This window comes from Pithys albifrons, chromosome 21 (assembly GCF_047495875.1).
Source record: "Pithys albifrons albifrons isolate INPA30051 chromosome 21, PitAlb_v1, whole genome shotgun sequence".
In the NCBI taxonomy this organism is placed as follows: Eukaryota; Metazoa; Chordata; class Aves; order Passeriformes; family Thamnophilidae; genus Pithys; species Pithys albifrons.
The window spans coordinates 2,881,583-2,906,966 of NC_092478.1; the positions used below are offsets into that span (position 1 = coordinate 2,881,583).

Consider the following 25,384-nt stretch of genomic DNA (forward strand, 5'->3'; position numbering starts at 1 on the left):
CGGCTCGCCTTGGCTCGGCTCGGCTCGGCACAGGCGGGGGGTGTCCGGAGGAGGGCGAGGGGCACAACCCCCCTCAACTTGCCGCTTTGCCCAAGGCTGCAGCGCCCCGTCTTTCATTCCATCCGCGAGCAGGAGGGGGTGCACCCCCTCTTTAATCCGAACGGGGGGACAGAGGAGGCGGGGACTGACTCCCCTCCTCGCCACGCTCATGGCGGGGTCCCCCCGTTCCCAGCCCTGCCAGGGGGGCAGCGGCTGAACCCCGCGGTCCCCCCCAAACTTTGCCTTCGGATGCGGGGACTCCGCCGCCGAGCTGCTCCTGCCGCCGATTAATCGCATCTGCCTGGGATTAATTATTCACCCAGCTCTGGGTTGTGGTTTTTTGTTACGTTCTTGTTGTTTTCTTCTTTTCCTGTTTATTTTTTTTTCCTTGGGGAAGCGTTTTAATTCAGCTGCTTTCTCCCCCTTTTCTTTTCCTTTGGAAGAATACCGCTTGGAATTCTTATTTTTTATCCTCGTTCAGAGGGGGGCTGGCGACCCGCGCCCTGCACCATCATCCTCCATCAGCACATCGGTGCTGTTTTTTTTCCCCGGGAGGGGGTTACACGTGCTCTTCTCCCCCCACTGCCGGCTCCTGAGGAGGAAGAGGAGGAGGAGGAAGAGGAGGGGAACCCGCCCCCGCCGGCTGGGCGCTCCCCCAGCCGCCCTGCAGGCACTGGGGGGGGGGTTGCGGCAGGTTTGGGGTGCGGGCTGGGGAGGGGAGGGGGACCGGAGATGGGGTTCTCTGCTCTCTGAGCTGGGGGGGGCCAAAGCCGAGCCCCCCCTAACCTGAACCGGTTCCCCCCCCTCCCCAAATTCCACCGTTGGCTGCTGCTCCCGGCTCGCACGTGGTTGGATTTAGGGGATTTCTGCGGTTTTTTTGGTGCTTCGTTTGAATTCCTTTTGTTACTATTATTTTTATTTAAATTTTTTTTTGCCACGGGGGCCCCCCCGGTTTTCTGGCTGCCCCCCACCTTGCAATGGCCTCTCCGGAGAAGATGCTCCCCGGGCTGCTCTGCTGCCTCTTCTCGCTGCTGCTCCCCGGTAAGTGCCGGCCCCGGGGGAGCTGCGGGGGCAATATGTGGTTATTTGTCTGTCTGCAATACCGGAGGGAGGTTTGCACCATCTGCCCCCCTCCAGGGGCAGCCCTTGCCCCTCTGTGCCCGGCTGGGACCCCCCCCCCCCCCTTCCCACTGCCATCCCCTCCCTTGGTTCCCTGTTCCCCCCTCAAAGCGAAATGGGTGAAGATTAGAGTTTATTCCTGGCTTAATAAAATGACAGCTTGTGCTCGCCAGCGCTTGGAGGGTGGTGTGCCGGGGCAGGGAGCGGGGTGGCAGGGGGGCACATGGGGCGAGGGGGCCCCTGGCACCCCCCCCCGCCCCTTGTCTCCTTAATGCAGAGCTGCTTTAGCGGGAGGATCAGGGGCTTTATCCGCTATTATCCACTCGCTTATCCCCCAGACCCGCACCCAGACACTTTCCCAGGCTGCGCTGAGTTGCTGGGCAAGCTCTGCCGAGGTGGCATCATTTTGGGCTGTGGGGATGGATGGGGGTGCAGCCCCTGCCATCCCTCTCTTTCTTTCTGATCCCCCCCACCTATAGGTTTGGGGGCCCCCCACTGCCTGCACCCCCTTGCCCTGAGTTAAATCCAAATCACTGCCGTGCCGTGGCCGAGCTGTGGTGACATCCTGGCCTGCCCCGGTGACAGCCCTGGGGACACCAGCACCTGCTGCTGGGGGCTTTTATTGGCGAGTGAGGCCAAGGAGGGGTCACACACCTTGAGGGACATGATTTCCATGAATGATTTTTATGCATGGCTCCCATCTAAACCCAAGCTGCACAGATGCCGAAGCTGCTTTCCCTGGCAGCTGCCTTGGCCAAGCAGAGGGCAGGGGGCTGCTTGCAGTTTGGGGGGGTCACCCAGACCCCTCTTGCCAGCCTGGCTCTGGCCTTGGGCTCAGAGTGTCCTCAGGGCTGTGCTGCCCAGCTCAAATGATGCCCCCAGGAGCTGGAGGGGATCCCTGGACCGTGCCTGGCTCGGTGTGGCACCGGCAGCCCATGGCCAAGGCACTGCTGGGGCTCAGGCAGGGCTTTCTCAGCATCTGCAGCCCCCCAGGGTTTTTGAGGGGCTTGGGGAGCTGCTCACCCACAGTGGTGAAATAAGGAGAAGGGAGGACATTGAAAGCATTGCAGGGGGTGTCCACTTGGAGATTCTGATCCTGGAGAGGAGTAGAGATGCTCCAGACTGTCAAGCTACAACTTTATGTGGCATCCTTTGGGGAGGAGATGCTGCCACCCTGTACCCTGAGACTGATTGTTTCCTGGGGTGCTGCCTGGGCAGGGTTTGCTGGCACAGTTCCCTTCCTCTTTGGGACCACTGGGTCTGGAGTCTGCAGGGGTCTGGCAGTCGGTGGGGAAATGGGATCTCCCTCTGTCCAGTTTGCCTGTCTGGGTCGGGTGTGCTGTCTCCGTGGGAAATATCCCTGTGCAAGCCGTGATCCATCAGGAACAGCCTCTGGTGCAGCGGCTGGATGTGCCCCCCTCCTCCCCATCCCCTTCCAGGCATTTCTGAGCCCCCACCTGCTGCTGGGACACCACGAGCCCAGTGGGTCAGGCCTCAGGTTTAGGCCAGGGCAGAATCTGATCCCTGGGCTGGGGGTGCAATGGGTGGGTGGGGGGTCCCAGTGGCAGCGATGCCAGTGTGAAGTGGGCGAGGGTGGGCTGTGCCAGGGCTGGCCGTGGTGCCATGGGAGGATGCCTGTGCCGGTGGAGAGAGGAGCCTCTGCCAGGAGTTTGGAAGCTCTTTTCAGGATGCGCAGCTGCCCTCGCTGCTGCCGCTGCTTTGGCCTTTCCTGGACAAATAAAGGTCTCGGATGGAGCTGGAAAAAGAGCCTGAGAGCTCCTGGTTCTCCAGCGTTTCTTCCCAATCGCCCGGGCTGGCAGCGGGGTCAGCCGGCGGTGAAGCAGCACCCTGCTCTCTCCTGCCTGGAGGATTTCATTCCCTTTTGCCTTGTTTTTTCTCTGAGAGCAGCCCTTCGTGCCAGCCTCGCTCCTGCTGCGCTCTCCGGGAGCCGCTTGGCCGAGGCCCCAGATCAGCTGCTTCCAGAAAAAGCTTGGTTTGGCATCTCCGGGCTGGGATGGCCCCAGGGTGGCCTGAAGTGCTCTGGGGTGGACAGAGGGATGGACACACAGAGCCCTGGGCCACAGGGCAGCTGCTGGTGGTGTCTGCTCAGCACAGTTGTGCTGCGAAGCTGTTGGGACCTGTTGGGATGCGGCACAGGGAGATTTACCCACGGTTTGTGGAATGAGTTGTGCTGTCCATGGGGTTGAGCCTGGACTCCTGCATCTTATCCCTGCTGAGGCTTGTCCCTGCAGTGTGTCTCAGTGTCCCCTCTCCCAAAGGCAGTGCTTGACCAGAGGCAGGAGTGCAGGGGTGCAGAGGTGCAGGGCTGCAGGTGTGCAGTGGTCCAGGATTGCTGGGGTCATTCAGCATCTGTCCCGGCATGCAGGGAAGGCCTGGGATGCTGTGCTGGATCCCACAGCTCCGACACCTCCATCCCACTGCTGATGGGAATGGGGCTGTGCTGCTATTCCTTCATATCCCATTGCTTGTTCCCACCACAGGCAAGTCCCAGGCGTGGGCTGGTGGCGAAGGAGAACACTGTGCTCCATCCCTGCTGGGGTCTCCAGCCAGCATATCCTAACCCTGGTGGGGGGATTACACACCAACCCCCATCCCCATCTCCTCTGAGCATCTCCCAGCTCAGGGGCTTTCAGACCAGCAGGTGGAGATATGCCATAAGTCGCTGTCCAACCGGGAACATACACCCGATGTTTACTCATTTAACACCCGAACCAGGAACACACACTGGAAACACACACCAGGAATGTGCACTGGGAACATACACCTGGTGTTTGCTTGTTTAACAGCTGGCCATGCTGGTGGGGTCAGAGCAGCTGAGCATCCCTGGCTCCATCCAGGAGCAGAGAAGAGGCAATAGGATCTTTTCCTCGCCCTGGCAGGCAGGTGAGAGGATGGGATCTGGTCTCTGGGTTAAACCTGGCACAAGTTTTAGTTTTGGTGCTGCAGAAAAGAGGAACATGCAAAGACACCCCTCTTGGCTCTAGAGTGTCCTTGCATGACCCCAGGGCCCACTCCATGTTCCTCCAACCCCAATGCCTTAAATCACAGCAAGATGCTTGTCCTGGGATATAGTGATGTGAAGTTGGATACCTCACTGGGAAATTGTCTTTTCTTCCACCCCTTTTGTCCTCTTGGTGTTGTTGAGGAAAGGGAAGAGGATGAAGGATGCTATTGGCAGCATGATGGAAATCGCCTGAGCGATGATTTTGGTGACCATCAGTCGCAGAACTCGGTTCTGAGAATTCCAAGGCACCTCAACACTCCTGTCCAGTCCTGTCCTTCTCTGTGTGTGTGTTGTGGCTGTGTGTGCACACTGCAGGAAACTGAGGCAGGACATGGGGATTGCTCAGCAATTTTTGGAAACCTGGCTATTTTGGTTTGGTTTTTTTTTTAAATGCTACTCTTTAAATCACTCCACCATGACCATGCTGAGGTCCCTCTTCCAGCTTCTCTGCATCCTGTAAAAGAGGCAGAAAGGAAAAACCAACACAACCAGGGGTTCCCTGCAGTGCATCCCCAACATTCCACGAGCACATCCCAGCTCCTTCCCTTCCTGTGGAGGTAGTCAGCAGGATGTGGCATCATCCTGGGCCAATGATGGGTGAGGGAAGGGATGCTTAGACAGCATAAGCTGATTTTTTTTGGCTGCTGCAATTGCTCAGCCAGAATAACCTGTGCTGGGTGTGCAGAGGAGTCTCTGAGCTGCCGGGTGTTCCCCTCCCGTGTGGCGCCTGTCGCTGCCACCGTGGAGCACCCCAATCCATCTGGGAAAGGTCACTCTTGCTAATCTAATCAGAATCTTTTATTATTAAATACATGGCTCTGCTAATGAGCAGCCCCCTGGGCAGGGAGGGATGTGGCTGCTCCTGGGGTGGGACATGGTGTGACGGGGCTGGGGACCTCAGTGGTGCCTGTGGGATGGGGTCTCCCCCAGGAGTTTGTCCATGTGTGGTAGCAGAAAGAGAGAATGGTTCAGTGGTGCTAAGTGAGGCAGGCCCTGATGCTCCTTGCCAAGGGGATGGGAGGTTGGAGCTCAATTCCCTGGCAAACTGGGAGACACAGAATCCTCCAGCCACACTGGATGGTGGTCCAGTGATCCCCACCTTGGGGAAGCACCAGCTGAGCTGGTGGATTTATGGGCCATCACCTCTCCTGCAAATGTCCCAGGTTTGGGATGCAGAGGTTGTTCTCAGGATGTGGCTCTCCAGGGAACCACTCCCTTCATTCTCCCTAAGCTGTTGCCTGACCAGTTGCTGCTCCCCATGGGCCCCTGTCCCTCACCCTGGGTGGGTGCTGAGCTCCTCACTGCTGCTCTGGCCTCCTGGGGGGATATCATCAGCAAGGCAATTCACAGTCTTCTGATGAAGCCACTGTCTCCTGCTGGTGAGCATCTTCCCATTGCTTGGCTAATATTTGCCACCTTTGAGTTTTCACCAGCTCTGGGAAAAGCCCAAGCAGGTGCTGCTGGGGGGGCTGTGCCTCTGCTTGCAGTGCTGTCACCTCCAGACCCCTCCAGAGTTACTGGGGCAGGTTTGCCCTGCTGAAATGGGCTGAGCTCGTCCCCAGGACTGACACAACTTGAGAGTGAATTAATTTTGGATTTATTTTTCTTTAAGGAAAAGCTGTGTTTTTCCTCTGGAAGATAAATAGGATTGCAAATGCAATACCCTCTGCTGCCAGCTCAGTGCGGCTGCTGGATGTGCTCGTACCAGCAGGGAGGGAAGGGATGGATTCCAGCCCTGCATGTTTGATGCTGGGTGGCAAAGTCCTGAGCTGGTACCTGTTCCCAACCCTCCTTTTGGGACTGCTGGGGGTCTGGGGCTGCTGCTGGACCCCAGTCATGGCTGCTGAGGGCTGAGACTGGGTTTATCTGTGGCTCTTCGTGTTCCTTGAGTGCCTCTGGAGTTGAATCCAGCTCTGAGCGCAGCCTGACACACGTCACCAGGGGGAAATAATTAATCAGTGTCTAATCAGTCTGAAACATGTTGCTTGGCACAGCCTGGGGGGGCATATTCAGTGTTCAGATTTGGAGGGTGCTGAGAGGATGTTCCTGCTCCTGCCCATGGGGAGAGGATGGAGAGGGGACAGGGGTGATCTGAGCAGGACACGTGGCTTTGGGAGTGTCATTGCACTGACTCTGCCCCAAGACAGGTTTCTCCCTGTCCCTGTCCCTGCTTCTCCAGGCCACCCTACAGGGCACTCACCTGCCAGTCTTCCTACTTTTGGCTTCCCCAGGGGGTTACTTGAGGAAACCATCTGTGCCCCCCTGTTGCTGGGGGGTTGGTCCCAGGTCCCAACATGGGGGGGGGGGGAGTCTGGCATGGGGGTCACCCAGCCCAGGACCTGCCATGGCACATGTTGGGTGTTCATGGGCTGTCCACTTTATCTCAGAGTATCTCCCCTCCCATTGCCTTTGGGAGCCCCTGGGTATCCCTGTGGACATTCATTCAGCCACTTCCCTGTCCTTTTTTCCCCCACACTTTTAATTAATTTCTTCATTTTTCTTCCTCCTCTGTAAAGGCCTTCTCCTCCCCGTCCCCCAGCCTGTCCCTTGCTGTGATTTGTGGAAATTGCTCTAAAGTAGCTGCCGTGTAAAAGCCTTGCTGGCTCCAGGAATTTATGGCAGGCTGTGCCTCTGCACAGCACATCCCATTTAGGCCATATTTATTTATTCCTTTAGGTCCCTTGCTTTTTTCTTTTCTGTTTATTCCCTCTTATTAATTTCCTGGGGGAAGCACAGACCTTGGCACCACAGGCTGTTGTGGCTTTGGGATGGGTCCTGTTTGCTGCTGGTCCCCAAGTACAGGCTGTTTGCTGGCCTTGGACTGAGCCCAACCAGTGTTACAGGATTTTATTGCTCCTGCTGATGGAGAAGGCAGGCTGGACCTTTGGGAGGAGGACCTAAAAGGAAGGAGAATCTAGCAGGCATAAGCACAACCCTATATTAGACAACAGAGAATCCACTCTTGAGCCAGCACTGCTGCTCACAGCAAGACTTGATACACAAATCCCGGCCAGCACCCACTCAGTTCCTACCCCAGGCTGATTTTGGGAAGCCTGGACCATTTTAACATCGTGGTCCTCAGTACCCTGGGGATTCTCATCCCTGTCACCCCATCCCTGCTGTGTCCATGGGCAGAGCTGAGGGCCTGGAGCATCCCTGCATCCCATCCTTCCCACAGTCACAGCTGAGGTGTCTCACTGCCACCCGCCTGGGGAAGGTAATTTCATGTTTGTAACAATTATTCACTTAATTGAGTTCCAATTAGCTGAGACTGGAGATGGAGGCTCTCAGTGCATCGGAGGGAAGGGAGAGCTTATTGTCTTTTATGTCACCAAAAATAATTTTCAGGGCTCTGTCTGCAGGTAACATTTCAGACCTTTCTAGGAGGGGCTCAGCTGTATTTTTTAATTTTGGCTTGTGCTTTATTACTGTTTTTTTTTTCCCCTGGGAGTGTGCAGGAGAGTAGGGCTTCTGTTGGGGCTGAGTTTTGAGTGGAAGTGGAGGCATGGAAACTTCTGTTTCCCCTTTTTGTTGCTTTTTAGGGTGTTTGAAGGTGTTGCCCCCACTTGGTGGGAGTTTAGTGCATCAGGGATTGGTGCTGTGGGGGTGAGGAGGGAATGTGGGTGCAGTGCTTGTTCCCAGGTCAGGTGGGGAGATGTGTGAGCCTGACCCTTCCCCGGGAGATTCCCTTCTAGACACCTCTAGCTGGAGCATCCAGCTGTGGGAACATCCAGGTCTGGGACATTCCCAAGAGCTCCAGATATGGCACATCCCTGGTATTTGGGGCTGCTGCCACCCATGTTTGCCCTTTGTGCTTGGTCCTGGTGGCTGTGGGGGCTGAACCTGAACCACCAGGTTTTGGGGCTGTGATGGTCAGGGGGATCCACAGGATGCTCAGGGAAGTGGTGTGGCTTTATCCCAGCTTGGACCCAAACTGCAGCTGGGAGATCCCTCTCGGTGGGGAATATCCAGGCTGGATTTCCTCCTCTCCTCAGGGCTGTGGGATTTTTCTGTGGTCCCCTTGCTTTGGGTGGATCCTTTGGGTGGTGCAGCAGCATGTCCTGCCCTCATCTCCCTGATTCAGGGGCAGGATCCACCACCATGTCCAACTGGTGTGGGACTGGACTGGGGGAAAATGGGACCACTGGTGGTCCTGGCATTGCTGGCATCCCTGGGGCTGGGAGAAACAGCATCCTCTGCCTGTGTGTGCAGAGAAGCAGAGATGGTGGCTGTGCCCTGGGCTGCAGTGGTTTGCAGGGTCCCAGGACTGTGACCAAGGTCTGGGATCATTGATGAAATCCCACTGGCCTTTTCATGCTGTGGTTGGGAATCTCCGTGACTGGTGTGCACCGAAACGCCTCCAAAGGAGTTTGGAGCTGGGCTGGAAGCTGGTGTGGATCCTCTGTGAGGAGTGTAACACACTCCCTGCCATCCCTCCCCATGGAGGGAGAATTTTATTACTGTGGCAGCTCAAGTCACTGCTATATGGACAACTCTCTGGCATGTTCCAAGGTGGGAGCACCATGGAAGCCCAGTGATGGCCTGGGCAGGAGCAAGGGGAGCTTGGACTGGTGTCTCACATCCCTGGTATTCTGGCATCTCTCTTGGAGCTGCCTTCAATCCATTGATTCACTGAGCCCCCAGTGCTGCCTTTTATCACCATGAGAGGTTTTAACCTTACTGGCGTGACCTCAAACCTCCCCTCCCTCTTTTCCAGTTGTTTTCCTATACACTCGTCCACTCCTAAGTGGGGATATACCACTGGGAGCCCCTCGCTGATTCCCACAGGATAAGCCAGGATAAAGATCCCCCCTGGAGTGTGGCTGAAGCGATCCCTATGGCAGACAGCTGGGGCTGGGGCTAAGCTGGGGCTCAGCCATGGCTATCAGTTCTGGATAAGGGGAAGAGGAGGAGGGTCTTCAGCCTCCGGATAACAGGTGGGAGCAGGGGTGGATGTGATGAGGCTGCAGTGGGGGCAGGATGGAGGGGCTGATCTGTGCTCCCCCCATGCCCCATTTTCTGGGGATTCAGGGCAACAGGGGAAGGCAAATGAGCTGGTGTTCCCCTCCAGCCATGGTGATGTCCACTCTGTCCTTCAGCCTCCTTTCCTATGTGTCTGTCAGTCTGCCTGACCACTGTACCCCTGAGCAGGCGATGTGGATCAGGATGAGGGACAGTGGTGACCAAAGCCACATGATGGGGCCATGCTGAGCAGGGAAGAGGCTTTTGGTGCTGCTTTTTGCAGCAGTGAGACCCCTCAGCCTGGGGAGAGTGGTCTGGATTTTAAGGTAGGATTGGAGGGTGCTGCCACTGTCCCCACGTGCCCTCCTGGGTGGGCAGAGCAGCTTGGCCCATCTGGCCATGTGTCTGCAGTGAGTGCAGGGCACATCTGGCCAGGCAGATGTGGGGGCTCAACAAGGGGGTCACCAGCAGTTGTGTGTTTACATTGTCCCCCTTTCCACCCTCTCCTGGCCGTGGGTTGCAGGTCAGCCCAGCTTCCCACGGGCTGCTGTGGGATGGGAGGGTGGGACACACGGGAGGCCCATCCCATCCCGCTGTAGTGCCAGGGTGGCTCCTCAGCCTGGGAAGTCTGGGCAGCCCTCAGGCCTGACGGAGTCTGGCCAGGCATGGAGAGCTGCTTTCTGGCTTGCAGAGCTGAGCTGTGAGGGTAGAAGGACCATATGGTCCCCTCTGTGCCGGCCTAATAAACCCAGAATCCGGGTCAGGTGCTGCAAATCCCATTAACTGCAGCAGTGGGGCTGCAGAGCAGGGCTTAACCCTTCTGGCCCCCAAAACCCAGCCAGAGGGGGGACATGCCAGCCACCTTCCCTGCCAGGGGTGGCTCAAAACCAGGGCAAGGAATGGGGACAGTGGTGTGGGGACTGGTGTCTTCTGAGCTGTGTTGCTTGTCTGTCCATCTTTCCATTTTTCTTCCATCTCTTGGGCTGTTGTGCTCTCCTTCCTTCATTTCTTCATTCCTTCATTCCTCCCTTCATTCCTTTGTTCCTTCCTGCCTTTCTTCCTGCCTGCCTTTCCTTCCCTCCTTCCTTCTCCTGAGCCATTGTGCTCTTCTATCCCTCCATTCTTCCATCCTTCACCTCTTCTCTCTCATCCAGCCATTTCAGACCCACCTCTCTCCTTCCATCCATCCATGCACCCTCCATGCTCTCTGCTTATCCATCCTTATTCACACTTTTTTCCTTGCTATCTACCAGCAGCTGCATCTCCTGCCTCTCCCACCACCCTCTGTGGTGCAGAGGCTTGAGCTGGGCTGTGACTCCCCCATCCTGGCACCCACCCCAGGCTGGGTGAGACCCTGTCCTGGCAGGATGAGTTTATGGCCGAGGAACGGAGGCGCCGGTCCTGTCCCCTCCCGGCAACACATTATGGCATCATTTAAATGCATTTTGTCTGTGGAAGGAAATAGCTTCTCTGGGTGCCGCCAATCCGCCGGCGCTGAACTAATCGTGGCCATCCCATTAATCTCCATCCCAGCTCGTCCCTGTCCCTTCCCCCATCTGGCATGGCCAGTGTGCTGGGTTTGATGACAGGGCCACCCCAGGTGTCCCCATCCCCGCAGAGTTTGGCACCCTCTGAGTTGAGCAGGGTGCCCAGCACGTGTTTGAGAGGGGCTTTCCTTCTCTTATGGCCATCAGAGAATCCCCAGGGTAGGGAGGAAGGAGCTGCTTGCTGGGGGTCCCTCCCACGAGCTGGGCCTGGGAGTCAAATTGCAGCCCAAATCCAGCTGCTTTAGCCCTCCCAGTGCAGTGGGTGACAGTGTTGCCCCTCACTGGCAGGGAGTGCTCGCTGTGGGGGGCACAGAGGTTCTCATGTCCCACTCTCAAGGGACAAGTGGTGACCCCAAGCATTTTGCACCACCCCAAGGATAGGTTTTGCTTGGAGCTATTCTGGGCATTGAGTTGGTTGGGTTTTGTGTGTGTTTTCTTTGTGAAATGACCTGATCCTTCTGCAAACCCCCCTGATCCTTCTGCAAACCCCAGAGATTTTTAAGGGATAAAAACTGGTGCTGTTTCAATGAGTGGGTTGAACAAAGCCCCTTTCCCTGCTGTCTGTGCCTCCACTGGTCCTGCTGGTACCTCACCCAGGCGGTCCTGCTCATGTCACTCCAGCTCATGCATCCTTTTCCATGAATAATCTCATACCTTGGAAAAAATGCCTTTTTGTTGTTGCTGGCGATGGCAGGGAGGATGCAAACCTTCACATTTCACAGCAGGAAACAACCTCTTTCACCTGTATGAGCAGAAAAGCCCTCACTGCTGGTTATTGCTGATCAGAGGGGTCACCCAGGGGTTCAGCACCTCTCCTGCAGCTCCTGGCTCTCCAAGAGGTGGGAAAACACACAAGGCGAGTGGGATGGGGGGACAAAGGCCGGAGCTGTGCCCATGGTGGTGCCAACACAGTGGCCTTGACAGTAGTGCTGGCAGTGTTTTCCCAGCATTCTCTATCTGGCTCTTGGACAACTTTCATCCCAGGCAATGTAGCTGTGGATGCTGCCCGTCGCGTTTTGAGTGCCAATCCATTTATGAGCCCTCTAAGCTGCTTAACTCCCCTGTGCCCCACAGCAGAGAGTGCCTCGGGTGGGCTGGGGCTTCCTGCATCTCCTTCAGCCTTGGAGACCTCATCTGAGGCCACTCTCCTGGCTGGAAAAAGCCTTAGGATCCTGGGCACGCTCCAAAGCCCCTGTGAGGAAGGGGGTTGAGTCATTCCCAGGAGCTGAGCCGTCAGATCCGCACCTTTCCCCGATGTTTGACACGGGTAATTTGGGCTCCGCCGCTCGGGAGCCGCTTGGGAGCCGTTGCAATCAGCGTTGGGAGCGGGGATGTGAGGGGCTGGCGGAGAGCCGAGGGGAGTGGGGGGGACCCAGCCCTCCTGGGAGCTTCTGGCAGCTGATGGAGAATGCAAAGACCTTGAGATGTCTTCCAGGCTCCCCCAGCTGCCAGCACAGCGCGTGCCGCGGGTCGGCTCCGCACCAGCCGCCTTGCGCGGCGTCTGCTTTAGCAGGAACACTCCCCTGGGCTTTCTCTCCACTTGCTGACTGTGGCACTGGGGTAACTGGCATCCCCCCAGGGGCTTGGGCAGCTCAGACCCCCAGTGGCTGCCTGCTCTGCCCATAGTGGAGTTACTCTTTTGTTAAGGCAAAATGATCCAAAAGGGCTTTCCTAAGAGCACTGCTGGGGTTTGCACAAGGTGGCACCAACATCATCTCCAGCACTTTCCCACCAGGTCATGTCCATGTCTGCAAAATGTCCTCTGGGCTGGCTTTGTTGTGAGGGGACAGCACCGTGTGAATGGCAGCCCTGGGTGGGTGGTGGGGGACAGACTGGCTGTGACACCACCCTTACAGGCAGCCTGTGGGGACAGAGCAGATCTGGGGCCTGATTTAGCCACCTTCTTCATGTCACCTGGGAGCTAAAAGCAGTAGGAAAGCCTTGATGATAGGTACATGGTGGGATCTGCCAGCCAAAAACTAGCCTGGACTTAACTTTTGGTAACAAACCTCTGGAGAAACTTTGTCCTTTTCTCGGTGGGTTTGGAAGCAGGGATGAAGCCAGTTATGTTCTGTTTCTGCAAGTGGGTCCGTGCTGCTTCAGTCAGTGCCTTGGCATGGGTGCCAGGGTGAGTGACCAGCTTTGGGCTCCCCAGGGACAGTACAAGGCTGGATGTGGCTTCAACACACCCTGGCCCAGCCTTGGGCAGTCCCTGAGCATCCTTCTTTGCTTGACACCCCCTCCCATGCCAAGGGTGAGTTTGGTGATGGTGCTGCCAACTGTCAGGAGGCACAGCCATGCTTGAGGTCCTGGGGAGGTGTTCTGTATTTCTGGTTTGCAGGGGAGAAACCCAGCTGGGCTCTTACTGCCCTTATGAGGAGTATGAGGGTAATGAGGGCTGAAGGTCCAGCTCCTTCTTGCTGCAGGACTGAACCACTCCCTGCCTGGATCTGTTTTCCCTGCTCAGGAGCTGTTCTGGATGGGGATGCCCCACACTAACCTGCACTCTCCATCCCCTTTGCAGCCCATGCCAAGGGGCCAGCACCCAGCCCTGAGCCCGCCGAGCCCCCTGGTGCCATCCTGCTGCCCGTGAGCTACCGCCTGTCCAACACCCGCTTGGCCTTCTTCCTCAAGGAGGTGGGAGCCAGCCCGGTGGGCAACGGCAGTGCCCCCCTGCAGCGTTCCGAGCCCTTCGTCGTCTTCCAAACCAAGGAGCTGCCTGTGCTCAACGTCACCCTGGGCCCCTTCAGCACGGGGCTGGTGCTGCCCAAGGAGCACCTGCAGCCCTCCAGCACCCTGGAGGTGCCCAACCGCCTCACCGTCAACTGGAAGGTGCGCGCCTTCATCATCCAGCCCCGGCTGGTGGCCAACCAGCCCGTGGTCCAAGTGCTCTTCTACGTCGCCGGCCGGGATTGGGATGACTTCGACGTGACGGACCGGCTGCCCTGCGTGCGGCTGCACGCCTTCCGCGACGCCCGCGAGATCAAGAGCTCGTGCCGGCTGCGGGGCAGCCTGGCCATGTGCCTGGTGCAGGCAGAGCTGCCCCACGCCTGGTTCGGCCCCTCGGCCGTGCCGCTGGGCAGGAGGAAGAGCCCCGAGAGCCTGGAGGTGCCGGGCGAGAGCCAGCAGGCCGAGCTGTACTACACCCTGCATGCCCCCGACGGGGCCGGCCAGTGCCTTGGGGACACGGTGCCTCGCCGCGGGGCCGCGGGCGCCAGGACAGAGGGTCCCACGCAGCACCCGCTGCTGCGCATCGGCAGCGTCAGCCTCCTGCAGCCACCCCCGGGGCCGCCCATGCAGGAGCATCACCTGGACGGCAACATCTTCATCCGCCTGCCCGACAAGCCCCTCAAGCCGGGGGAGGTGCTGAGCATCCTCCTCTACCTGATGTCCAACTCCACGGTGGAGCACTTCACGCTCAGGTAAGGTCCTGGAGCTGCTCCTGCTTCTCCCGGGAGTGGTTGTTTCATCTGGGCTGTCATGGGCAGGAGGGAGAGGGTGGGGAGGGTGATGGTGTCTGTGGGACCTGCTGGTGCTCTGCTGGATCTGGCAGGATGCTGGGAAGGTGAGGGAGGCCAGGGAGGGGATCAGCTGGTGTGTGGTTTTGCAGTTTTGGGGATTTGCAGTAGGAGCCTCTCAGAGGAAGGGCTGTCCATCCAGGGTCTACACTGGCACAATGGACTGCTGCCTTTGCTCTCCCAGGGTTCCCAGTTGCACTGGGATTCTGCCAGCAGATGTGGGTTTAGTCACAGCCACTTTGGGGACAAGGTATGGGATTGCTGTTTCCCCTCATCCTGCCCCAGAGCCAGATGGAAGCAGAATGGGGCAGTGAGTGCTGAGCATCCCAGTATGGGGCACTGTGCAGGGGAACCTCTCTTGCTGCTTGTTCCTAAAGATGGGGGTACAAGCCCCAACCACATCTCTTCAAAGGTGTTTACAAGTGTCCCTGTGGCTTCTGGGCCACCAGCAGGTCCCTTGCACGGGAGATACGGAGCTCCAGGCTCTCCTGTCCTTCACCCTGGGGATGCCCAGTCCCACAGGGGCAGCACTGGGGCTGGGGAACCCAATTCCTGCTGGAGGAGTGATGGGAGGAACAAAATCCTATGAAAAAGAAGAGCTGGGCTGTGCTCAGCCCTGTGGGGTTGCTGCCAGCCTGGGTGGTGTTTCTGACAGCCAGGAGGGATTGAGGCAAAAACTCCCTTGGGCCTATGACAAGGCCTATCCCAGGGGGATCCAGGGATGCCTGGGGGTGAGAGTCCAGCTCTGATTGTTGCTCTCTGCAGGGTGAAAGCCAAGAAGGGTGTCAACCTGCTCAGCACCAGGTCGAGGAGTGGGCAGTGGCTGGTGAGCTCGGAGCTGCTGACGGGTGGTAAACACTCCACTGCCACTGTTGATGTGTCCAGAGCAGATGGTGCTGGGCCCAGGTAAGGGATTGACCTCTGGAGGTGCTGGGGAATGAGCTGGGATTTGGCCTGGAGTGCTTTTGCCTTGGCCCCAATCCAGGTGCTGACAGGGGAAACTGAGGCACAGCCAGAATGTGAAATTGGTGGCACTAAAGGGGGATGAAAACCCAGAGGCAGCTCAGCCTGGAGAAGAGGAGATGTGGGACTGGCAAGACACAGCAGGCAAAGGCAGGGGTTGGGCATAGGGTCTAGAACACCAGCAGGAAAGATTCTGAAGTGCTGGAAAACAATCTTCACTAGGCTGTGATATCTCCATCACTGTGTCTTTGGAAAAAGAGACACAAGTGTCTCCAGGAGCCAGGTTAAAGCCAGTTGATGTGCCCAAGCTGTTCCTGCCTCTATGATGGAAGTCTCCTCATATCTGTGCCCCCCATCCCAGCACTGAGCAAATCTGAGGACAGGCTTTTGCAGAAAGATCCTTAGCTCTGACTGCTCCAAATGTGACCTCAAAAGTTCTCTGCAGAACCTCCCCCAAAGGACTTTTCCAGAGGGTGGATTTTCCTTCACCCCACAGCATCCAAGCCTGTGGCCCTGTGGCTGATAGTGGAGTGTCCCCAGGGCCGTGAGCCCCCCGTCCTCTGCATGCCCAGCCCAGCATTCCTGCACAGCACATGGATGCCAGAGCTGCCAGCAGTGAGATCCTCTCCCCCTTCCCCCTCTGCTGCTGCCACTGCTGCTTCAAATCAGCCTGCAAAGGTTAGAGACGGAGGAGGAATTTAAAGTGATTACAATCACCTTTTAGACAAACAACTCCATCAAATATTAACGGAATGGAGAGTATGAATGACTCAAAGCCGTGTTGCCCTCCAGGCTGTGCAAACAGAGGAGTTTGTTTCACTGGGGCTCTGGGGGCTTATGGCAGCACTGGCTGTGCAGGGAGGGGTGAGAGCCCTGAGCTTTGGGGTGATAATGGGTAGTTTGGGATGTTTTGCACCCCAGTAGCTGCATTCTAAATTATTCCCCCAGTGTGGGCAGCCTGGATCTTGTCTCTGCCATGGGTGAGAGCAGATGATGCTCATTGAAGGCAGAAGATGGAGGCTGGTCCTGTCGGGGTTCCTGGGATGCCTCTGGGCACCCCATGGTGCAGAGTTCCAACACTGGACCACATCTGGCATGAAGCTGCAGCTCTGCTTTGCCTCTGAACCTGCCTCTTCTGGCTGTGTGATAATTCTGCCTTGGAAGAGACAGTTAACAACCAAATCCCCTTCTTCAGACCAGGTGGCCTTTGGCTACTCCTCTCTGCACCCTTGGGGGTATTGCCAGGACCCCACCAGCCCCTGTGTGGCAGCTCCACTGCAAAGCCCCTCAGTGCTGCTGTGGAACCAGGGATCAGGAATCCGGGCTTGCCATGACCTGGAGCAGCTCCAGCTTCTTGTTCTCCGCTTTCTCTGCTCCCTTTCACTCACTAGATATTGATCAGAGAGAAACCCAACTGTATCCTGCATCCCCAGATCGATGGGAGCTTCTCAATTGCTGCTGCACTGCGAGTTGAGAGTGGAGCCAGTCCCAGCTTCCCCTTCCACAGTGGTTTCACTTTTCCTCCCCTCTCCCCTAACCCAGCTCTGGGGGACTTTTGCTGGTGCTGTTGTTAGTGGGGGCTCCAGGGTGTCGGGGATGTTCTGTTTTTGGGGAGCAATGCAGAAGTTTGACTTGGGGCCAGGGTGTTGAATCCCAAGCCCTCCCAGTGGATCTGTAGATTGGAGACAGAGATAGGAAGGCAGGATCATGGTCTGTGGATGCTGTAGCCATCAGACTGTCCAAACCATGATGCAGAGGGGCAGCTTGTCCCCTTAGTTTGGCACTGTGTGCAGGGTTTGGCAGTGCACCCCCTCCATCCTGTCCTGCTGTGGGGATGCCCCAAATTTCAGTGCCTTCAATTAGCTCCATGTCCTGCTGTCCTCAGCAGTGGCATTAATTTGTGTGTGTGTTTGATGAGCTGATGGTCTCAGGCCCGTTATCCCCTGCTGGTCCCATCTACCTCCCCATCCCCATGGCTGCCCTCACAGGCTGGGGAGCAGCCCTGCCCCGAGTGCCAGCCCAACACTGCCCCATCTGCTGTCTGTGGTTGAACCTCTTTCTCCTGTGACTCCATTTTCCCATGTGATCCAGCTGGAAGGGGCTGTAAAGTCAACAGCTTGGACTGAGTCTTGTATAGGGACTTTTTTTGCTGGGTGTGGGACACTTGGGGTCTGACCTGTGGGAAACAAGTGTGCAGGCAGGAGCAGCCCAGGGCAGTAAATCCAGCCACACTGCTGGGAGGATGGAGTCAGGGAGACAAGGACAGCATCTGCAGCCACCCACTGTCCCCTGGGACTGCAGCCACACACTCACCCTGTGATAATACATCACCCAGCAGTCCCTGGGGACCTGATGAGGTTTTTCTCCTGCTGGGTAGAGGCAGTGAAACACATTTCTCTCTCCCACTGTGTAGAGTCCCATGGGAATCTGCAGGCTCCCATTGGAGCAGCCCCTGGCAGAGGTGGAGGTCAGGGTTGCTGGGTTGGGGAGCCAGTGTCGTGGTGGTACCCACAGTACAATCCCCCTTGACAGGCATGGGGACACCAAGGAGGGCTGCTGGGAATGCTGGGGACTGCCTGGCACTGATCATGGGGTGTCTGTGGGACCTGGGACACCCAGCCCACCATGTCCCCTCCTGTCCCCCTGCCCAGGGACGAGGATGACTCCTCTGAGATCATGCAGCTGGATTTTGAGATGGAGAACTTCACCAGCCAGTCGGTGACGCGCCGCATCATGTGGCACATCGACTACCGGGGCCGCAACCCCCCGCCCGACCTGGAGAAGGTGGTGACGGAGCTGACGGTCATCCAGAGGGACATCAGGGCCATCGTGCCCCTGGCCATGGTGAGCAGGTTCCTGCCCTCTGCTTAGTTATCTGTTCTGAGGTGGTGTGTCCCCTTGAGGGATCTCCCACCCGCCCTTCTGCCCCACAGCACCGACACATCCTTATATCCCACCCATCCACACCCAGGTCCTTCTCTGCCCCAGACCTGGAGGGGGAGAGGGGCCTCCAGGATCTGACCCCAGGGGGTCAAACTGCCCTCTAACCTGATGGTCTCCTTTGTGTCCCATCCCCAGGACACAGAGATCATCAACACGGCCATCCTGACGGGGCGGACGGTGGCCATTCCCGTGAAGGTCATTGCCATTGAGCTGAGCGGCGTCATCGTGGATGTCTCGGCTATGGTCGAGTGCAAGTCCAACAACGAAGACATCATCAAGGTTGGTGTGGGCAGGGGGTTCTTGTGATGCTCACAAGGGACTGAGCTTCTTCTAGAGGTTCTGATCCCAAGAGCAGCATGGACTGGAGCTCTGTGAGTTGGCAGTAGGGACTGAGCTGATGGGCCACATCAGCCCAGCCATCCCAAGCATCATCCTCTCAGTGGCTTCAGTCTATGCATGCTTCTCCCTGGGATTTGTTGGGAGAAGGACAAGGCACTTTGTCACTGTCCCTGAAGAGGCCATGGGATGCTCTGGTGCTGCTCAGGCTGGCACCAGGCAGCAGCAATAACTGTGGGTTATCACAGCACTGAGTGCTGATATGGGAAAATATTGTCACCTCACAATGTAAGCTGCTTGTTTCCATCAGTGGCTGCACTTGGGTCTCTGGATGACATTTGTCTCCTGTTTGGATTGGATGCTGGGCTGAGGGCTGTCCCCAGCAGGGTGTGGGAGTTGAGCTGGGTAGTTGGGGACAGTGGAGGGAAAAAGGGGACTGAGGGAGGGGAGCCAGATGGACTGCACAGGAGAGGTGCTGATGAGGCACCAAAAGGCTCCCTGAGCAGCAGCAGTGCCCCCTCACCAGCCCCCACCACCAAGGCAGCAGTTGGTCCTCAAATCTTCCCATTTTTCCATCACCAAGCCCATTCATCCATATACATTTTTCTATCCCTGGATGTATCCATCTGCCCACCTGTCCATGTCATTCTACCACCATTTCCATCCATCCACCCCCACACATCATTACCTTCTCCCAAACACTTCCCACCCCTCTCCCTGCATGCACCCAGCCCTCCCTCCCTTACTGCTGTGCTGGGCAGAGACACAGAGCCATGCTGGGGTCCAGGCTCTCCCATGTCCCCCAGCCCGTGACCCCTTTGCCCACCCTTTGCCAGCAGCCACCAGCAGCTCTCCCAGCTAAGGCAGGGGTGATGGGACCCACTGGGATTTGCTGTCCCTGGCTGTACATGGGTGTGGGTGGGTGACAACCAGTGTCACAAACTGTTTACCCAAGTTCTCGACTAAAACTCCCGATCTGTGCAATTTACAGCACCGGGTCTAATTTATGGAGACCAGTCCTCCACAGCGTGATAAAACACTGGAGCAATAATACACTTCAGGATGGACTCCAAGACACTTAAACTGTTTAATGTGCTGCCTTTCTACTCATAAATCTATTTACACACTGTCCCCAGACCTGGGGGGAGCAGACACATGCACAGGAGCCAGGATGAATAATGCAGGGAGCAGCCCTCCGGCCCCGGCTCGCCTCCCGTTCCCAGCCCCATGCAATTTCTTCCTGAATTATTTTGTGTTTGTCTTGGAGCTTCATTTCCGAGGGAGCTCTCAGTTACCTGCTGAGATTGGGGAGTATGATTATGGTGTCAGGGCTATAAACCTGTTACATAAATCAAAGCTTACAGAGTGGGATGTGCTATCTGTTACTGTAAATAATTTAACATGAGGGAGGGCTGGAGAGCTGCTTCTCCCCACGCCGGCTGTGGCTTGGTGGTGGTTGGTCTCATGGGTAACATGGAGGGAATCTGTCCTGGACCTGGTGTGGACTGTGGCTGTGCAGGTTCCAGAACCACCTATGAAGGATGGTGGGAGAGCACGGGTGGGAGCTGTCAGCTCACCCCCTTCTGTGGTGACACGGGGAGACAAAGGTGCCCATGCTCAGCCCAGACAGGAGGACATTGTCACTCAAGGGAGTGTAGAAATAGTCCCCCTTGCCTGCCTGTGTGGTGACCTTGGGGGCTGTGTAGGTGTTGAGGAACAGGTAGGGAGTGGAAGGGTCACCTCTGCTGCCAGTGATGCTCAGTGGGTGATGGTCAACCTCACCTGTGTGTGAACCTGCTTAGGAGCCCACCATCCACATCCCCATGAGGACCCACCAGGAGCAAGTCAGCTCAGTGGGAACCCTGGTCCTCCACACCTACCCTTGGACAACATGGGGTGCCACCAGCCGTGGTGGCTCTTCTTGCTCCCGAGGGCCTTGGAGAACATGTGTCCCCTCAATGCCGTGCTTGAGGCCGTGCCAAGCAGGGAGCTCCTGGCCACAGAAGCAGAGCCAGTGGTGCTTTGGCTCGGAGCCCAGGCAGATCTCAGCCTCTCGCTTCCCAAAGCCTTGCTGAAAATCCGGGAAGTGTCTCCGAACAAGCGTGGGCTTCTTGTGAAAGCTCATCTGCAGTCACTCCATCATCAGGACAGGCCTGATGTGCTGGGATTTTTTGTTGTCATAGTTTCAACCCCCTGAATTGCAGAGCAAGTGGTCCCCAGAAGAAGATGCCAGGGGGTTTATTAGCCAAGGTAGTGCAAGCAGCAGCCCATCGTGTTTATTGTGATAAATGGCACAATATCCAGAGCAGGCTGTGCTGGAGGATTCACCCAAGAGCTCATCTTTATTCAGACACTGCCTCGCCAGAGATGAGATTGTCTTTTCAGACTTGCTGAGCTGGTATCTCTGAGAGGAAGACAAGGAACAAACCCTCCTGCATTGCACTTCCCTCCAGTGCCCAAGAATGCAGGTCCAGGGCTCTGCCTCCTCCGCTGACCTCAGGGAACCACGGGCACCCTGTGGTGGGCTCCTGCAACCCAAACATGGGCTGTTGTAGAAGTCAGGCCCTGCTGTGGGCTCAGAAGTCCAAAGTTCCTGCAGCTGGTTGACCACAGGTGCTCAAAGAATTGGTGGGGAGAGAGAAGGGGTGCTGTCACCTCTGCTGCCAGCTACCATGCAGCACGGCCTCAACTCTTTATCAGCCATCAGAGAATCCATGTGGGGGAGCAGCTTGTTGGAAATCAGCCTTTCTGTGCTGTTGAGATGCTCAGTGCCTTCGAGAGCGACTGTACTGCTGGCTGAGCAAACGAGTTCTGGTTTTCCCTGGCATCAAACAACTTGGATGCAATCCCTGATGGAATAGGGAGGGGACAGGGGGTCAAGGCCGGGCCATGGGGCCACTGCAGATGGAAGGCTGGAGCCCCTTTTGCTGATAGTCTTCTGTCCCTGTTGCTGGGAAGGAGCTGTTGACTGGTGACCTAAAGTGAAACACTGGGTGATGCTGCCGTAGTGTCCTCTGAGCTCCTTAATTGGCTCAGTAGGTCAGTAACGAGTGACTCCCCACAGGATGTATTTGTTTTATAGTGCATTTAACTAATGGCATTTGCATAAATGGGAATTAGCATAGAAAGAGCGAGAAGACGAACGTGAGGATTCAGATGGACTGCAGGAAGCTCCCTCTGGGGTGAGCAGGAGGGACAGGGACAGGGCACTGGTGGGGATGGGCATATGGCTGGTCTGTGCTTGCTGCCTGTGCCTGTGCCCTCTGGTGGAGAAGATTTTGGGGCAAATGAGGAGGAATTTGCAACCTCTGCAAAGCACCCATGGGTTCCTCTAGCTCAGGTGTGGAAAAAAAGGTACAATTCAGTGCAGAGGCCAAAGAGAAACCTCTAAGGGGAGGTGGGAGTGGGTGAGGGCTGGCAGGAGGACCTGGGCCAGGAGACACTTTGCATTATGGACACGATGTGTGTGGTCTGTGCCCCTTAGCAGGGATCTCGAGGAGGAGAGAGTGTCCCTGTTCCTGGAGCCACCTTTAACTGGACACATTCCGGGTGAAATTCTGCTCCTCCAGCACTTGCCATCCTCTGGGCATCCTCCTGCCAGGATCTCTGCTTTATCTGTGGGACCATGGCAACCTCCCACCCTCCCTTCTCCCCCAGGTTTCCAGCAGCTGTGACTACGTCTTCGTCAGCGGGAAGGAGTCGCAGGGCTCCATGAGCGCCCGGGTCACCTTCACCTACGAGCACCTCTCGGCCCCGCTGGAGATGACGGTGTGGGTGCCCAAACTGCCGCTGCACATCGAGCTCTCTGACACCCGGCTGAGCCAAGTGAAGGGCTGGAGGGTGCCCATCCTGCCAGACAGGAGGTGGGTGCTGCTGAGCCACCGTGTGTGGAGTCTGCCCAACCTGGAGAAGGCAAGGTGAAGGTGGTGGTGGTGGTGGGGTAATTGCCTTGTTCAGCTGCTTAATGAAGAGGTTTTAAAGCAGATGGAGCCAGAGTTATCTCAGGGGGTCTCAGTGGAAAGGTGAGAGCTCATGGACACAGTTTGAGTGTTTGTTTGGAAGGAAGAAATTTTGCAGTGAGGTTGGTCAAGTGCTGGAGCTGGTGGGGAATGTCTCTCCTTGGCAATGCTCAAAACTTCCCTGGATGGAACTGGGAACAGCTAAGCTCCAAAGTTAGCCCTTCTTTGAGCTCTAGAGACCTCCAGGTGTCCATCCCTACCAGAGATACTTTGTCCTCTCAGCTGTGTAGTGGGCAGAGATGGTGGTGACTGTGACCATGTGCTGCTAAAGCCCTTGAATATCTCCTGGACAATGGGCATCTTTTGGCCAGGAGCCACCTTTTTTTTTGGTGCCATTGCATTTTTTCTTGCTTGGCCACCCCTCTCCTTTCCTGGGGTGGAGCTGAAGAGCTGTGGCAGTGGGGAGCTTGGCAGCACTGCCCACCCACTGCCCCATCTCACAGGTCGGTGCGGGACAGCGAGCACGAGGAGGATGAGGAGGAGCGGAAGCAGAGCCGGGGCTGTGCCCTGCAGTACCAGCATTCCACACTGCAGGTCTTCACCCAGTTCCACACCACAGCAGCAGAGGGCACAGAGCAGGTGGTCACCATGCTGGGGCCTGACTGGCTGGTGGAGGTCACTGACCTGGTCAGCGACTTCATGCGTGTGGACGACCCGCGGGTGGCCCACATGGTGGACAGTGCCACGCTGGCCGGGAGGGAGCCGGGCACCACGCTCTTCAAGGTACCCCCAGCCACCTTCCCCCACCTCTGCCAGCTTGGCTGGGGGATGGCAGGCGGTGACGGGCACCCTCGTCCCCTGCAGGTCGTGTCCCCACTCGTGGAGGCGGTGCTGGGTGAGACGCTGGTGACGGTGGCGGAGGAGAAGGTCAGCATCACGGACCTGAAGGCCCAGGTGGTCTCCAGCCTCTCGCTGTCCCTCCACCCCAGCCCCGGCAATAGCCACACCATCATCGCCCGGACTTCTGTCCAGCAGACCCTCAGCTTCTTCAAGCAGGTGAGACCAGCAGGGTGCATTTGGGGTTGGTGGGTCTGGTGGGGAGCTTGGGATGGAAGGAGGGTTCCATCCACAACCCCCTCCTTCCAAATCCTGCCCACACTCATCTCAGGCCCCCCCAGCACCCACTGTCCTTCTGACACCTTGGTGACCCCAAAGCACCCCATAAAACTTGACACAGACCTGTGATCCAGCCCTGCCCAGTCTGGGGACCAGACACAACCATGGCAACAAAGTGGGAGACATGAAATCCTATACAGTTCCTAACACAGCTCTGGAAGCCACATCTGGCACCTCTGGGGCTGGGATTTGGGGTGGCCCTGGCATGTGTAGAGAACATGGAGGGAAGAACAGGTTAGAGAGAAAAACAAATAAGAATTGGAGCAGGATAGAAAATGGAGGGGTAAAGGGTGAATTGGGTGGAAAGAAAGATGCAAAAGAGGAGAGATGTTTGGAGGGATAGACAAGCAGGTGCAGGTGGGACTGGCATCCTGCTGGGCAACCGGTGCCTGTGTTGGTCCCGCAGGAAGCGCTCCTGAGCCTGTGGATTTCCTACAGCGACGGCACCACGGCCCCCCTCTCCCTCTACGACCCCAAGGACTACAACCTGGTGGTGAGCAGCCTGGATGAGAAGGTGGTGTCGGTGACCCAGGACCGGGCGTTCCCCTTGGTGGTGGCAGAGAGTGAGGGCACGGGGGAGCTGCTCCGGGCGGAGCTGGTCATCTGCGAGAGCTGCCAGAAGACCAAGCGCAAGAGCGTCCTCTTCACAGCCTTGGCCACCGTGCGGGTCCACTTTGGGTCAGAGGAGGACCCCACCTATGACTATGACCACATGCCCAGCAAGCCGGGGCTGGGGGAGACAGGGGCCAGCACCACCCTGCGGGCAGAGGTGGAGAGGAAAGCGGACCCAAGCGAGGACAGTAGGATGTCCAGTGCGTCTCATCCCACCGAGGACTTCCCCACCATCCCCACTGGCTTTGTCCAGGTGACCCGGGGGCTGACGGACCTGGAAATAGGCATGTACGCCCTCCTGGGCGTCTTCTGCCTGGCCATCTTGGTCTTCCTCATCAACTGCATTGTCTTTGTGCTGAAATACCGGCACAAACGCATCCCGCCTGAAGGCCAGACCAACATGGACCATTCCCACCACTGGGTCTTCTTGGGCAACGGGCAGCCCTTGCGGGCACACAATGACCTCTCCCCACAGCCCGAGAGCCCGGGGAACCCCCTGGAAAATGTCCAGACCTGCTGCCATGGGGACCACCACAGCAGCGGGAGCTCGCAGACCAGTGTGCAGAGCCAGGTGCACGGCCGAGGGGACGGTTCCTCAGGGGGCTCCACACGGGACCAGAGCGAGGACCCACTCAACTCACCCACCTCCAAACGGAAGCGGGTGAAGTTCACCACCTTCGCCACAATGCCCTCTGACGAGCTGGCCTACAACTCCATCCCCATCGCTGATGAGGAGGACTTGGAGTGGGTGTGCCAGGACATGGGGCTGCAAGACCCCGAAGAGCTTCACAACTACATCCGCAGAATCAAAGAGATCGCTTAACGCAGGGGCAGAGGGGATGGGGCGGGAGGGAGGGGGCTGCCACGCTGTGCCACGCCATGCCACGCCGTGCCATGCCACGCCACACCACGCCACACCACGCCGGCTGCTCCCCTGGGGCTGGAGACCCAAATTTGGTTCTCTTGCGTGTTCCCTGTTCTGCACATCTCACGCCCTCACCCTGTTGGAAGGCACCCCGTGGGGGCCTGTTGCTTTTCTGGCCCTTTCCCGACTGGTTTTGCCAGGGGAGGCAGTGGCAGACACGTGCCCACCCAGCCTGCTGGCCTGTGGTGAGGGGCAGCGAGGGGGGCGGAGAGGGATGGGGTCCAAACCTCGGTGCGTGTGCGTGTCCCATGGAAAACGGG

At 57.4% G+C, this 25,384-nt stretch overlaps 1 protein-coding gene across 1 annotated transcript; it reads left to right on the forward strand.

Annotated features, from left to right (window-relative positions):
- The first annotated feature begins 285 nt into the window (after positions 1 to 285).
- Positions 286 to 25,032, forward strand: TMEM132E (transmembrane protein 132E). The gene is made up of 9 exons (XM_071574867.1): positions 286 to 1,080; positions 13,217 to 14,114; positions 14,976 to 15,116; positions 17,825 to 18,017; positions 18,252 to 18,395; positions 22,110 to 22,315; positions 22,915 to 23,194; positions 23,276 to 23,467; positions 23,994 to 25,032. Exons 1-9 carry the CDS (start codon positions 1,017 to 1,019, stop codon positions 25,020 to 25,022), a joined length of 3,147 nt encoding a protein of 1,048 aa, XP_071430968.1. The 5' UTR covers positions 286 to 1,016; the 3' UTR covers positions 25,023 to 25,032.
- Positions 25,033 to 25,384: the final 352 nt, after the last annotated feature.

What these genes read in the sequence shown, in the direction of transcription:
- TMEM132E (XM_071574867.1), top strand. Translation starts at nt 1,017, where the DNA reads ATGGCCTCTCCGGAGAAGATGCTCCCCGGGCTGCTCTGCTGCCTCTTC. An exon ending in CGGGCACCACGCTCTTCAAG is followed by an intron (nt 23,195 to 23,275) that starts GTACCCCCAGCC and finishes CGTCCCCTGCAG; the next exon opens with GTCGTGTCCCCACTCGTGGA. An exon ending in CCCTCAGCTTCTTCAAGCAG is followed by an intron (nt 23,468 to 23,993) that starts GTGAGACCAGCA and finishes TTGGTCCCGCAG; the next exon opens with GAAGCGCTCCTGAGCCTGTG.